Below are 13180 nucleotides of genomic sequence, written 5' to 3'. Positions count from 1 at the left end.
GTATGGATTTATGGATATTTATTTTATACTTTGAGTTATAATCCAGAACAACTTCATTTTGTTGCTTACATTATTCCAGGCAATGTGATTTTGAATAATGCCAATAAAAACCAAGCAGGTATCCAAATAAGTGGCTGTTTGCCAAGCACTATTTTTTTTTTTTTTTTTTTTTTTTTGAGACAGAGTCTCGCTCTGTCGCCCAGACTGGAGTGCAGTGGCACAGTCTCGGCTCACTTGAAGCAATTCTCCCACCTCAGCCTCCAGAGTAGCTGGGATTACAGGCGGGCACCACCATGCCTAGCTAATTTTTGTATTTTTAGTAAAGCCTTGGTTTCACCATGTTGGCCAGACTGGTCTCGAACTCCTGACCTCAAGTGATCCACCCACCTCAAAGAATGAGTAGAGAATATAGAATGCAGAGCACATGATCAAAAGTAAAGTAAAAGGAGGGCTTGAATAGGAGGGAGCTGCCCAGGACAATCCTAGTTTAGTGTTAGAATTAAGAGGCACAGAGGGAAGGGGTGCTTGATTATTTTAAAAACAAGAAGGAAAGAGAAGCCCCGGTCCTATTGTTCCAGGTTGATGCTGCTGATGTCAACAAAGAGAACACAGAACTGTTCAGCTCAAATTATACTTTGTTCATTATCAAGGAAAATGATCTTCAAAGTGGAAGAGGTAAAGTAGTAGTGATTTGAGGAAACTAAAGCCCACAATAGTTGTGGAGAGCACCTGTCAGCACAAACCCTGTCTCATATCTGATCCAGATGAATCACATTCTAGCGTTAAAGGGAACTCACAAAGGAGATTCCTAATGTTCGTGGTGTTGGAGGAATTGCGGAGAAGAGATCTAATTCGGAGGCCAGAGGTGAAAGAGCAGATAGATTTCTCAAAAAGCAGAGGCTGGGGAATGTAGTATCAATCCCAGCTGAGATTTATGAATGAATGCAATCTGTCATGAATTGACCAAAATAAAATTTACAGGAGATTCACCTGCCTTTCTTTTGTGGCTGTTGCATAGATGACCATGCACAACAGGCACGTCTGGATTCCAGCTAGACTAGGCTGGCAGAGCCTGGCACGAGGTCCCAGAGGATGAGATGCAGAGCTGCAGCTTGGCAGCCAAGCGAATCAATTAATGTTTAAATCTCGGTCAACCTGGAGCAAGGTTTCTAATTGTGTTGGATGCCTCTCGTGGGCCATTTCCAAATCCATTCACATCACCTCATAATCCAGTGCTCCTCACTCCGTGCAGGGGCAGTGGGACGGCCCTCAGCTCGGGACCACGCCATGTGCCCCAGCTTCCTCCGCCAGGGGAGAACGGGAGCCAGCAGCTACATGCAGTCCTAGGAAGATCTCGCTGGCATCAGCATCAGTGGGCCCCGCGGCGGTGGCTCAGGAACGCGTCCTGCACTCAATCACCCGCCCACCTGTCTCCTTCCTGCCTTCCTGTACTTCTGCTCCCTGGCATCACATTCCCAAATACACTCTGCCTTCTGGGGAGCCCTAGCTGAGAAACTAGGGGTACACCAGAGCTTTCTTGTGCCCCACGCTCTTCAGCTTTGGAACAATGACTTGAATATTGATTTTGTTGATGGCATCATCTAATTTACAGATGACTTGAAACCAGGTGGGATAACTGATAGTAATGGAAATGCAGAAAGATTCCTCAGTATGCAAAATTATACATAGGATCACTTGATATGACATCAAGGACAGAAGAAATGAGAGCATGGGAATATTCTAGAAAAGATGAAAACTGGCTGAGAACCAGGGAGGGAGAATGGTAGGCCCTGCCACGCATGGGCGCGGGCTCAGGAATGTGCTGGAGCAGAGCAGACTAGCGGCTGAGAGTTTTTCAAAGCAGTATTAATAATATCTGTCAAGTGGTACCAAAAAACTGACAATAAAGACGTAGTCTCTTGCTCCTGTGCCTTACTTACTCTTGTCATATTCCACAGAAACAACCTGTTGAGCCATTGAACCAAACACACTGAGTCCATAAAACCTCCCAAGAAAAGATGTGTGGGAATGTATTACTTGAAATTTTTTGTATCACTTATGTTCAACCTGTAGACTGCTACATCTAGAATTCCACAACAGAAATCATTTTTAAGAATTTAGAAGGTACTAATATCATTCCATTCCTTCTAGCTACCAGTGCTGATAAAGAGAAATCTGTTGTTTTTTTAAAATTGCCAACCTTTATATGTGATTTTATTTTTCCCCCCTGAAGCTTTTGTGGCTCTCGCTTTCTACCTGGTACCCTAATATTCCATCATCATGTGTCTTGTGGTCAGTTCATGGTGCCAGGCAGGTGACTTCCCGCTGGAACCTGACACTCTTAGTATCCAGGTCTCTAGTCCTTGCATTGTTTCTTTTTTAAATTTTTTATTTATTTATTTTAGAGATAGGGTTTCACTGTGTTATCCAGGCTGGCGTATGGTAGTGCAGTCACAGCCCACTGCAGCCCCCAGTTCCTGGGCTCAAGTGATCCTCCTGCCACAGCCTCCCAAGTAGCTGAGACTACAGGCGTACACCACCACATTCAGTTAATTATTTTATTTTTTGTAGAAGCCGGGTTTCGCTATGTTGCCCTGATGGGTCTTGAACCCCTAGGCTCAAGTGATCCTCAGCACTGTGGCCTCCCAGAGCCACCGTGCCTAGCCTTCCTTACATTCTTTCCTCAATCATTTTCTTCCCAGTGCTTGCTTTTCTCTGGAACTTCAGTGAGCAGCTCTGAGACCCCCTGAGTTGGTCTTTAATACTCTTTTCCCATCGTTTTTTCCATTTTTCTTTCTGTTCCACTTTTTGGAAGATTTTTTTTCCCCTAACCACTCTAGTGAGATCTGTATAAAACTGGAACTTGTGTGACTTCAGCATTCAAGGCCCTGTCAGATGGCTGCCCATTCATTCATAATTAAGAGTGACCGCTAACAGTTGGCATGGACACACCGAGTTCACACGTGGGCTTCTTGCTTGGTGGGCTTCACTGAAGAGCAGTAGGCCAGCCGTCTTTTTCACTGGAGGCCCCATGTTCCTATCTGTCTGTTTTATTTCTGGAGCAGTTCATTTCCTCCAGAAAGCAGTCCTTCCATGACGATGGTGGACAGCTGTTCCTCTGAAGCTGAAGGCGTACTGGGGCACGGAAGATGAGTTCAGGGAGGAAGGAGTCATGCAGCTGGCAAGGGAGGCCTGGGCCTGGACGGAGAAGAGGCTCGAGGACCATATTTCAGAAGCTGGACCCTTCTTGATGCAGTAGATATCAGCATTAATTTTAAAAGCTTCACAATCAACTTCATTACTGAAAATCAGCGTGAAGCTGTGTAGAAAGCAGTGAGGCATCAGAGGAACCGGCTTCCCATTCTGGGGAACACAGATGTGCGCCTTGGTAGAGACGGCCAGAGTCTCTGAGAGCAGCTCGGGCTTGCTCACTATTCTAAAAACTTACCTCTCTATGAAAATTTTATTTCCCATCTTTCCTTACCTAATTATCACATTTGCTTGTTTGAAAATCCTATTAAAACGTAAATTTTAAAATTAATCATAGTTTGAGCAAATTGCATATCAGTTAAAAGGAAAGAAATTTTCAAAGGTACTTGAGACCCCTGACAGGTTTTTTCCTGCAAATTACAACCAGATTGTATTAGTCCTCTTTGTATCCTGTTTGTTGGTTAATTGGAACACCCTGTGCCATCTGTAATTATGGAGAATTTTCCAAGTGTAATTTTAAATTGCTTTATAAACAGCTCCATGCATGTGTTCTTAAGAAAGCCAAATTTTAGAAGATTTCATTATTGCGAGGGTGGTCGGCAAAACCACAAAAGTGTCAGGCCCCTCACGAGCTCGCCCAGGACACTGCTTTTTAATGCATTGTATGAGTATCTTGTCCATTTGGAATATTATATGAGGTCTTTGAAGGATGGAATTGAGACTTCCTCAGTGACCTGCAGACAGGTCAGTGGTGTATGTGGGTGAAATTAAAAGAATAAATCTTTCATCCCAGCACTTTGGGAGGCCGAAGCAGGAGGATCACTTGAGGCCTAGAGTTTGAGACCAACCTGGGCACATGGCAAGACCCCATATCTACAAAAAGATTTAAAAATTAGCCAAGCATGGTGGCATATGCCTGTGAGCCCAGCTACTCAGGAGGCTGAGGCAGAAGGATCACTTGAGCCTACAAGGTTGAGGCTACAGTGAGCTGTGATCATACCACTATACTCAAGCCTGGGCAACACAGTAAGACCCTGTCTCCAAAATGAAAAATAAATAAATAAATTTCTGTTGGCTTCTGGTTTGGTCAGTATAGGGTGGAAATGTTAAGCATTTGTTCTTCTTGGCTGTTAATGCTGAGTACTATACTGAATATCTTCAAATACTAGTCCATTCAATCCACACCCTACACCTGTGAGGAAATAGCCATTAGCCCCATTTTATAACAGAATGTTGAGGCTCACAGAGGGTTAAGTGACTGAGTGGCCACCACCCAGCTGGCGGGCCAAGGGGCCTGTGGGAAAGCCTTGGTGCTTGAGGCCATCAGGAAAATGAAGTGAGCTGCTGTGCGTGTGATTTCAGTTTGAGAAAGGAAGCAGTGTCCCTGTTCTGTAGAGATACGCATTTTATGTGGAAAACGAGAAGCTGAAGTCCAGTAGGTGTAGCATCTTAGCTCGTTGACAAGCAGCGGGATGGCCTCTTAGTTCACTCCACGTGCTTCCGTGAGCCCTGATTGTTTTACCTTCTGTTGCAGAAGAGATACCACTTTTCACATTAAATTCTTAACATTCTCTTTGCCATTGAACTGCTGCTTCACTGGGACTTTTCTCTCTGTAAACCTTGCCATTGGGCTGGGTGAAGTGGCTTGCCTCTGGAATCCCCCAGCACTTTGGGAGGCAGAAGCAGGAGGATCACTTGAGTTCACGACCAGCCTAGGCAACATAGCGGGACCCTGTCTCTACAAAAAATAACAAAATAAAAAGCTGGCTGTGGTGGTGTGTACCTGTGGTCTCAGCTACCCAGGAGGCTGAGGCGGGAGAATCACTTGAACCCAGGAGGTTGAGACTGCATTGAGCCATGTTCCTGCCACTGCACTCCAGCCTGGGCAACCCTGTCATTCATACATACATACATCGATCCCTCTATTGGACCGATACTGTCTGAAATTAATTCCTCCCTCCATCCCTCCATCCCTCCTTGCCATTGACCAGGCAGCATCAGTGTCTTTCATCTCAGAATTAACTTGGTTCAGCACGCATGATCAGTTTCTAACATCCGTATTATTGCCCCATATAGTTTCCATACATATATTTGCCACCTTAAGAATTGGTGTTATACAGTTATTTCCTATTTGTGTTGTTCACAGTGGCCTCACTGTAAACAGTAACTGCAGCATTTGGGGGGCTAAATGTTTTCGTAGCAGATTAGTCTGAGAATTTATCATGGGGAAGCAAGATGTTTTTTTCTGAGTCTGAAGTAACAGTCATCATATTGAGTGTTAAAATTAAACCCCTGCTTTTGTTGGTATCATTCTTTTAAGCTTGAGGTGTGATGAGGCTCACTGTAGTGTAAAAATGTCCATTAAAATCTGTTGGAGCTACATGTGATCATTTGTACAAGGTGTAAACATTAAATATCAAAATATTCACAAACTAAGCTAATAACAATATTTATTCTTGGGTTTTTTTAATTACTACATCATTTGACCAGAGATTTTTGATTGTAGATGTCCACTGTGCTCAGTCATTTATGTCTTGAAGCTGGACACAATAGTCTCTTCCAGAAGCTTCTAGAAATGTGTCCTCTAAAGGAAGACCTCTTGTGTGGCTCTCACATGGTCTCATCTATGGTTTAGATCCATTGGACTCATCCGCCCTTGTTAGAGAAAGGCAGTCCTTGATAGGATCCCAGGACTTAGGTCATATACAAGGTTCATTTACTTTCTATATTAACAATTGCAATTAAACCATACGATAAATGCCTAGAATAACATTTAATTACTGTTTAGTCCATTTGCATTTCATGCAATTACTGCTATAGTTAGGTTTGTCTACCATTTTGCTATGCGTTTTTTATGTTTCCTATTGACGTGTTCTTTTATTCCTTCTTCGCCCGATTTAACAAACTACGTTTAACCCATTTTTCTCCTCTGCTAGCTTTTTAGTTATACATTCTTTTTTCATTTTTGTGGGTGTGTCGTATGTATATACTTAAGGGGTGCATGAAATAATTTGATACAGGCATACAATGTGTAATAATCACATCAGGATAAATGGGGTGTCCATAACCTCAAGCATTTATCATTTATTTACATTACATACATCGCAATTATTGGTTATTTTTTAATGTACAATAAATAATTGTTGACTGTAGTCACCCTGTTGTGCCATCAAATGCTAGATCGTATTCATGCTATCTGACTATAATTTTTTATCCACGAACTGTCCCTACTTCCTGCCCCCCCCACCCACCGTAGCCTACTACCCTTCCCAGCCTGTGGTAATCATCATTCTACTCTCTATCTCCATGAGCTCAGTTGTTTTAATTTTTAGCTCCCACAAATGAATGAGAACATGTGAACTTAGTTATACATTCTTTTGTTAATCTTTCAGAGGCTATCTTACAGATTCCTAGCATCTTTGACTTACTACTCTCCATCTTTTAATAATAATTTACCATCTCCCAAACAATGCAAAAAAATGTATACAAAAGTTAAACCCTCTCCTACCCTATGTGTGATTGTTGTATATTTTGCTTCTATATAAGTTATGAATCCCACAGGATATCATTACTCTGGCTTTACACAGTACTGATTTATGTTTACCTACATCTCTGCCCTCTCCTGTGCTCTTTGTTCCCTCCTACAGTTCTGTGCAGGTCTAGAATCTTTCCTTCAGTGCAAAGGACTCCCTTAAGTATTTCTTTTTATTTTTTTGAGACGGAGTCTCACTCTGTCACCCAGGCTGGAGTGCCAGTGGCATGGCCTCAGCTCATTGCAACCTCCACCTCCTGGGTTCAAGCGATTCTCCTGCCTCAGCCTCCCAAGTAGCTGGGACTACAGGCGCACACTACCACACCTGACTAATTTTTGTACTTTTGGTATAGACGGGGTTTTTTCAGCATGTTGGCCAGGCTGGTCTTGAACTCCTGACCTCAAGTGATCCACCTGCCTCAGCCTCCCAAAGTGCTGGGATTACAGGCATGAGTTGGCCTCCCTTAAGTATTTCTTAATGCTGGTTGGTTGGTGACAATTTTCTCTGCTTTTGTTTATCCAAGAAACCTTATTTTGCCAATCCTTTCTGAAGGATGTGTTCACTGGATGTATGCTCTAACCTAGCTTGGCAAGTTTTTTCTTTTAGCATCTTAAAGTTTTCTTTCTGTTGTCTTCTGACCTTCACGGTTCCTGCTGGAAAGTCAGCAGTCAGCCTGATTGTTACCCTTTTGAAAGTCAATGTGTCTTTTTCCCTCTGGCTGATTTTCCCTTTACCTTTGGTTTTTAGCATCTTGTCTATGACATGTTTAGTTATGGTTTTCTTTGTGTTTATCTTACCTGGGATTTGTTTCATTCTTCTTGATAAATTTCAGCTTCTTGTTGAAATTCACCTATGTGAAGATGATGTGGGAAAAGCCCTCAGAAAAATTGCAGAATGAATGTGGTGCTCAATTCATAGCCTTCTTTTCTTTCAAGAATTGTGGCTCCCAGAATCCTCCCTGTGTTGATGCCCTCCAGAGCCTTCAAATAGTGTTTCCTGGCTTTTGTACAACTTGTATAGTTGTTTTCAACTGTTTCATTATGCCAAACTCGGAACTTTCTGGAATAGCTTTTCAATACCTATGTCTACTTAGGGTTTCATGAATGATCCTCATGAATGTTTTTTAACATTTATTTTCTCTGCTAAATCTGTCATTTTGAAGGAAACTGTAAGCAATTTGTGCTTTTAAAAGATGCCCCTGGCCAGGCGCAGTGGCTCATGCCTGTAATCCTAACACTTTGGGAGGCCAAGGCAGGAGGATCACTTAAGCCCAGGAGTGTGAGACCAGTCTGGGCAACATAGCAAGATCCTGCCTTTACAAGAAAAAAATTATCTGGACATGGTGGCATGTGCCTGCGGTCCCAGCTTCTTGGAAGGCTGAGGTGGGAGAATCACTTGAGCCCGGCGGGTGCAGGCAGGGGCAGGGTGCAGTAAGACTACAGTGAGCCAAGGTCACACCACTATACTCCAGCCTGGGTGACAAAGTGAGATCCCATCCCCCAAAAAATAAAATAAAATACAAATAAAACATAAAAGGTGCCCCCATTCCCATTCTATTCCAGCCAATTTAGCAAACTTACCAGATATTCAGTGTGTTTTAAAGTCTATTTACATGCGACTTTTCCACTATATTCTTCTATAATACATTCTAGGACCACGACCAGAGATGCCCAGGGTACAAATAGCAAACCATTCAAATGGGCACACCTTTCCTGGATGCCATTTAGTTACAGAAACAGTGTATGTTTGTGCCTTTTTGATAAAGGTGTGATTCAGAAACAGTTGAGTTTCTGGATGCCGCTCAGTTACTGTTGCTCTCCCACATCATTGGGCTGGCTCTACTCATTTCCCTGTCTTCGTTCTCTTGTAGTTCATTTGACTAATATATAGAATCCCTACTATATTCAGGACTCAGTGCTGGATGGATTAAAATAAATGCATGAAATCATCGATGAGCTCCCCTGATGCACCAGTAGTCCTTATATTCTTGTGTTGGTGAACTAGATACATCATGAGTAGTTCCACATAAGGCAAAATGTATCACAATAAGGGAATAAATAGGTACTAAGTTATTAGTCCTAAAGTCATCTGCCCTAGGTTCCTGCAATTGTTTTCATTATTAAGTTAACAAGGGTTTTGTTTGTTTTATTTGTCCATTTGTTTGTTTGTTTGTTTGAGACAGAGTCTTACTCTGTCACTCAGGCTGGAGTGCAGTGGCGTGATCTCGGTTCACTACAGCCTCCACCTACCAGGTTCAAGTGATTCTTGTGCCTTAGCCTCCCGAGTAGCTGGAATTACAGGTGTGCACCACCATGCCCAGCTAATTTTTGTATTTTTAGTGGACATGAGGTTTCACCATGTTGGCCAGGCTGGTCTCAAATTCCTGGCCTCAGGTGATATGCCCATCTCGGGTGGCTTCCCAAAGTGCTAGGATTATAGGCATGGGCCACCAGGCCTGGCCAACAAGAGTTTTTTTTTAAGTAGTGAGTGAGAAGAGAATAATTTACTTTTAGTTAAAAAAAAAAACTATACCATACCTTAATGTAACACTTTTGTTAAAGAAACATTTTACCATCCCAGCTTCTTAATATATCAGTTTAATTTTTTTTGCCCATTTCTCATTGTTTCCATTTACACATGTATTTTTATAAGTATCATAATGTATAATTTTACAGTTATATTTTTATTGTCATTGACCTTTCTTGATATAGTTATGAAAACATCATAATTATGTTAATTATTTGATTTTTTCTCATTGGTATGCTAATACTTGGTAAGTTTTCTTTTGTTTGGGAGGTGGATTTTTTTTCAGTTTTCAGGATTAGAAGTAATGTCACATGGAACATTGTTGATTCAGGAATCCCACTCCTAAAATGATTCAAAGAGAAAAAGCTGTTACACAAGCAATGTGAATACTTTTGTGATTCTTGACACAAGCTGTGTTAGAAAAAATACTTTCTCAATGTTCGGTGCCACCAGTGGTTTTATAATAGCCCTTGTATAGAAGCTACAACTTTAAAATATTGGCTTATTTAGCATCTACAAATGATACTTTGTTTTAATTTGCATTTCTTGGGTTATTAATAAGGTTGGACATTTTCCCTGTACTTATTTGCTGTCTGAATTTACAGGATCATTTTCAGCACTGAGCTGAAAATTAATTAATAAAATTTTTATTTCAGGTAATTTGATACAATTTCAGTGTTTTCAGATGAATTAATAACCACATATAAGAGATATTAGACCCTGAAGTTTAATTCTTTTGTATGGTTTTAATTATATAAAGTATCTATGCAGACAAGAGTCTTCAGATACAATAAGAAAAAAATAGAAGGTAATTGCATTATTTCAGTTTCAAAAAATAATTTCTAATCCCTGTATGCCTTTAGGTGTGATGTTAATAAATTCTGTTATTTTTAGCTTATCAAACTTACAAAACTTACTGTTGAAGATAACGGGTAAGACTTGGTCAAATGTGTGTGTTAAGGATATTTTTCTGGCCAGGTGCGGTGGCTCACGTCTGTAATCCCAACACTTTGGGAGGCCGAGGTGGGTGGATTACTTGAGGTCATGAGTTCGAGATGAGCCTGGCCAACATGGTGAAACCCTGTTTCTACCAAAAATGCAAAAGTTAGCCAGGCATGGTGGTGCATGCCTGTAATCCCAGCTACTCGGGAGCCTGAGGTGAGAGATTTGATTAAACCCAGGAAGCAGAGGTTACTGTGAGCCAAGATCGTGCTACTGTACTCCAGCCTGGGCAACAGCGTGAAACCTTGTCTAAAAAAAAAGATATTTTTCTTCCTGGACTTTAAAAGTGTGTTTTGTTTCTCCTCTTCTTCTTCAGGTTAAAAAGGCCTTCTTTGCTTTGGTAGCCAACGGTGTCCGAGCAGCGCCACTGTGGGAGAGTAAAAAACAAAGTTTTGTAGGTAAGCAATGTGGGCCTGAGGAAAACTGAAAATGGAAACCTTGAAAGCAGAAAGCCTGAAGTATTTTAATAGATGCCCGTTTGGAATTCAACCTAGTAAACATGTTTCCAAGTTAAAGAACTTTCTTGCTGGCAGGGTGCAGTGGCCCATGCCTATAATCTCAGCACTTTGGGAGGCCAAGGCAGGGAGATCACTTGAGCCCAGCAGTTCGAGGCCAGCCTGGGCAACATAGCAAGACCTCACCTCTACAAAAACACAAAAATTAGCTACTCAGGAGGCTGAGGTGAGAGGATCACTTGAGCCCAGGAGGTCGAGGCCATGATCACCGCACTGTACTCCAGCCTGGGTGACAGAACGAGACCCTGTCAAAAAACAACAACAACAACAACAGCAAACACACACACACACACACACACACACACACACACATCCTTGCTTTTACATACTGGGTAAGAAGGTGGAACTGCTAGTAAGGTCCAAACACTGTTGTCCTTATTTTCTTTGCTTCCTCATTGAGAATACACACTGTTGTAACTTTTATGGAGCTTTTGTTGTTGTTGAATTTCTTTTAATTTAGCAACTTTTTGGCTCTCTGAAGAGCTTATATGTCTTTACCAGCCCAATGAACAAACCCCACGTAGGACACCACAGTCAGATGTGAGCCAGCCGCCCCACTTTGGGCCGCACATGGCATACAGCATCCCTGGGCCTCACACTCGTCTCGCTGGTGCACACCTTTTTGGCAGGGCAAATTAGATGCTGTAAACACGACTGATATCTCTGCCAGACCATTGTTATACTATTAAAACTGTTGTGTAACTTACAGCTATCTAAATGCCATCGTTACTTATCTTAGGAATCACAGCAGACAATGCCATTGTCTCTCTTAGTATTCTTCACATGATTTTGAAATGATTGTTACGCCTGCTTCTAGGTTTTCATTTCATCAGGGAAGAAGTTCATGTCTTTTTCATCCCTGTCATCCTGGTGTCTAGCACATCAAAAGCACTCAATACATGGCAACTGTTTGTTAAAACCATTGTGTTTAGAACGCTTCTTGGAAAACAATCCAAGTGCCCAGAATTGTCACATTTCTAAAGCTTATGGAATACTTTATCTTAAAGTATTTAAAATTATTTACATGTAACTGCAATTCTTTTTTCAAATTTGTATCAATTCATAAGTTTTCTCTCATCGATTTCCAAATTCTGTGGTTAGTTCCGTAGTACTTACTGTCAGGTTTAATTTCAGCTAAATTTGTATATCCAGTTTAGTATGCACAATTAACACATCAATAGTTTTAAATAATATATTAAACTCTGCTTGATATCTTCAAAATGTATTTTATAAGCTCTTCTAGTATATATTCTAAGCTCACTTGTCATTTGGAATTTTTTTAAATGTTTTCATAGCTTTGTTTTTAACATATAATTCTTTGTTCCAGGAATGCTAACAATTACAGATTTCATAAATATACTACATAGATACTATAAATCGCCTATGGTAAGTGGCACCAGTTCCTATATCAGTAGTTGGAGCTGTACATATCTATGTGTGTGTATAGGTATATGTGTGTATTTTAAGATTTTTAATGTTTTCAGTTTTTTCTTTTTTGGTACGGAGTGCTGGTGGTGGTTGATTTTCCAAATATATATAACGTGCAGGGAACTTAAGTATAAAACTATCTTTACCGTAAGTCATATATATGAAACTCAAAGAAGGGATTCTCAGGAAAAATAAAAGGAAATAGATTCTTTATTCAGCTTTCAGAATTCCTCGGCTTAGCAGAATTCTATATATTAGCTAGACTTTCTGTACGTTTTGCTTATCTCTACAGACCTGTTAATGTGGTAGAGCTTAATTCAGTTATCCCAGCAATTGCAGAACAAGAATTCTATGTATTCTGTGATTTTAAAGAAGAAAAAATGAGTCATTAAAATGAAATTCAGTTTTGACATTTTCCTGCTAATTAGGAAAAGATAGCTACTGGCTAATTTTAGTAGCAGAACTCTCTGGTCCCTGGTACAGTGGTTCTGGAAGAGCGTAGCTTCAAAACCACTTTTGTCCTTCATCTAACTTTGTGGTATCTGAGATTCGGCCTGCTTGGTTTTGTGTTTTTAGTTTCTGTTTGTTTGTTCATGAGGGTGGGGGGAAGGACAGAATTGCATACTCTATTTAACTGGTCCCATTTGGGGTATTTAAAAGGTATAGGTTAATTCAGTTAATACTGCTTTATGCATAATGCTCAGTATTATCCAATTTAAATTCTTACATAAAATACAAAAATGAGTTTCTTCATAAAACATGTTCTTGCCGGGCATAGTGGCTCATGCCTATAATCCCAACACTTTGGGAGGCCGAGGCCAGTGGATCACTTGAGGTCAGGAGTTTGAGATCAACCTGGCCAACATAGTGAAACCCCGTCTCTACTAAAAATACAAAAATTAGCTGGGCGAGGTGGCGGGCGCCTGTAGTCCCAACTACTCGGGAGGCTGAGGCAGGAGAATGGCG

The 13180-nt window shown here is 41.1% G+C and overlaps 1 protein-coding gene across 1 annotated transcript in view; it reads left to right on the top strand.

The window, feature by feature from the left end:
- Positions 1-13180, top strand: part of PRKAG2 (protein kinase, AMP-activated, gamma 2 non-catalytic subunit) — a 320828-nt gene that overhangs the window by 288483 nt on the left and 19165 nt on the right. The window contains exons 7-8 of the mRNA XM_011941517.1: positions 10588-10669; positions 12114-12172. Of these exons, the coding sequence (XP_011796907.1) occupies positions 10588-10669; positions 12114-12172 (141 nt within the window). The remainder of the gene's footprint in view (positions 1-10587; positions 10670-12113; positions 12173-13180) is intronic.

The sequence above is a fragment of the Colobus angolensis genome, unplaced genomic scaffold (assembly GCF_000951035.1).
Source record: "Colobus angolensis palliatus isolate OR3802 unplaced genomic scaffold, Cang.pa_1.0 Scaffold2, whole genome shotgun sequence".
Classification (NCBI taxonomy): Eukaryota; Metazoa; Chordata; class Mammalia; order Primates; family Cercopithecidae; genus Colobus; species Colobus angolensis.
This window is presented reverse-complemented; position numbering and strand designations above follow the sequence as displayed.